Source organism: Nanorana parkeri, unplaced genomic scaffold (assembly GCF_000935625.1).
Source record: "Nanorana parkeri isolate BGI_ZX_2015 unplaced genomic scaffold, ASM93562v1 scaffold188, whole genome shotgun sequence".
NCBI classification, from domain to species: domain Eukaryota; kingdom Metazoa; phylum Chordata; class Amphibia; order Anura; family Dicroglossidae; genus Nanorana; species Nanorana parkeri.
The window spans coordinates 970,313-972,678 of record NW_017306456.1 but is presented as its reverse complement, the minus strand read 5'-3'; the positions used below and the strand labels follow the sequence as shown (position 1 = coordinate 972,678).

General features: G+C 52.2%; 1 protein-coding gene across 1 annotated transcript in view; it reads left to right on the top strand.

Moving 5' to 3' along the window:
* Window positions 1-795: 795 nt before the first annotated feature.
* The window catches only part of SEC13 (SEC13 homolog, nuclear pore and COPII coat complex component), a 16,081-nt gene continuing 14,510 nt past the window's right edge, over window positions 796-2,366 (top strand). Inside the window, exon 1 of the mRNA XM_018555224.1 lies at window positions 796-885. Coding sequence (XP_018410726.1) covers window positions 883-885 — 3 coding nt within the window. The 5' untranslated portion in view covers window positions 796-882. The remainder of the gene's footprint in view (window positions 886-2,366) is intronic.

Below are 2,366 nucleotides of genomic sequence, written 5' to 3'. Positions count from 1 at the left end.
TTTTAGCTTTTTTGTTTTTTAGGGCTGTAATAAAGTGGTCACATGACCACCCCGGTCCATTCTTCTCCTTCTCACGGTATGAAGGTGGGAGTGCAATGCAGGGACTACGTTTCCCAGAAGTCTGTGTTGTTCAAGCTGCTGTGCGCGTGGCTGCTGCGCTGTTTGGACCAATAGGAAAGACCACTTGCTGTGTGCTGAAAACAACAGCCTCTGTGCAGTAGCTTCCTGTAATAAAGACCGGTCACTGCTGCTCTCTCTTCTTGAGCAGGGTGACTGGTCTTGTCTCCGTCCCCATCTGTAATAAAGACCGCTCACTGCTGCTCTCCTTGTGTGCAGGGTGAGTGGTCTTGTCTCCACCCCCTCCTGTAATAAAGACCGGTCACTGCTGCTCTCCTTGTGTGCAGGGTGAGTGGTCTTGTCTCCACCCCCTCCTGTAATAAAGACCGCTCACTGCTGCTCTCTCTTCTTGGGCAGGGTGACTGGTCTTGTCTCCGCCCCCTCAAGTAATAAAGACCGCTCCTTGCTGCTCTTTCTCCATGTGCAGGGTGACTGGTCTTGTCTCGGTGACTGGTCTTGTCTCCGCCCCCTCCTGCAATAAAGACTGGTCACTGCTGCTCCCTCAGTAAAAGTAATAGTGGCTGTGAAGGAAGGTTATATTAGTGGGGGATATAATACAGTGCAGACACAGACATAAATTTATGGCACGAATACAGTTCAGTACGTCACTGTGATGAGTCCGCCTGTCTCGCGAATAGGGCGGAACCATCGTCGCCATTCACTGTTCCCGCCCGGAGCGGAAGTGGTGCTGCTCTCAGCGGAAGTGTCGCTAAGCGGAGCCTGAAGCCGGGAGCTGCCACGTCTAAGAGGAGAAGAGCCGCCAATATGGTGAGTGCACTGACCCGTCACCTACCGAACGGCCTATACACACACCGCCACCCAGCCCCCAACCTACCGGCCTATACAGACCTTCACCACATACTTATTGACCTATACATACCTACACACCTACTCTCCGGCCTATACACACCTCCACTCACCTACCTCTCCTCCGCTCAGTGTCTCCGGCCCACCCACCTGCCCTCTGGGGATGGTAATTGGTTGGATATCTCTAGCACATCATGGCTTCTCTGTAGGTGTTTTGCCTGGAGCAGCCACTCAGGTTCCTGCTCTCCTCTGCAGCCCCAGGTCACAGAGATGAGACATGGAAGCTGATTGGTTTGTGTTGGTGGTCTCCACGGCGGTGACCCTGTATGTGAGTCCAGGCACTGCTGGAGCTCGGAGGGTCATCCGTGTCGCTGGCAACCCCGTTTAATCTCAGTGGTCTGTGCACAGGTGTGATTGTCCCCTATAAATCTCTGGTATAGGGGCCCTTTCTCCAGATCATAGGCGGGCCCTGCGCTGCCTCATCAGTAAAATGTGATCAACTATTGGCTGACCTAAAACTTAACATAGTGGTCACTCATGCTTGTCCGTGTGCCACAGCACATTTTAAACAGCATGTCACATTACCAACCATTGCAGCCAATGGGGCTGCACCGCAAACCGCGTGCCCAGGGCACTGCGATAGAAAATCTCCATTGGGATGGAAGAAAAGAGAAGAAAATGGCATTCGGGCGTCTGCGTTGTCACCTCCTTAAAGCGGAACTTCACCCACCTATCCTTTTACATCCAAGGAAGGCGCCGTCTCTAATTGGATTGCAGTTGCTGTGGTTCAGCCCATGTGATCGGCTATGACACTAGCCATTGGTGGGCTGGAAAGTTGGGTTGAGAGTTGATATAAACACACTGACAACCCCGACAGTTGGCTCTCCTCGAAAGTAACTGTGTTGGGAGTCCATTGATTTGGTGGGTCTAGTTTTGCGTTAACACAAGGCCGCCGCTGCTCTACCGGCCCATCTGGGGCCGATCCGTCCGCCCGTCTGAGTCCTTACTCTTCAAAATGATAAACCTGACCTTGCGGGAGGCCGAACATGATACACGTGGTTCTTATTCAGTGTCGGTGTTCTGACCGGGCCGCACCCTGTTGGATTTTAGCTGTACCCGGGCATACCGATTTGAGAGGACCTCCTGAGCTCTAGTTTGAGGCGCCCATTCACATCACAGCATGATGCGCTGCAAAGCACGCCTTGTGGTTGTTTGAGGTGCTTTGCGTTAGGCAGCCCATTCATTCTGACGCATCAAAAGAATAGATCCTGCGTGTATCATCAAAGCGCAGTACGCTGTAGATGTGGGTTGGCGTGCAGTTGACAGTGAATGGCAATGCACCCTAACGCACATAAGCGTTGCATTGATGTGACTTACCGTGATGTGCGCTGCGGTGTGAACGACGTCTCAAGCTGGATATATATATATATATATATATATAC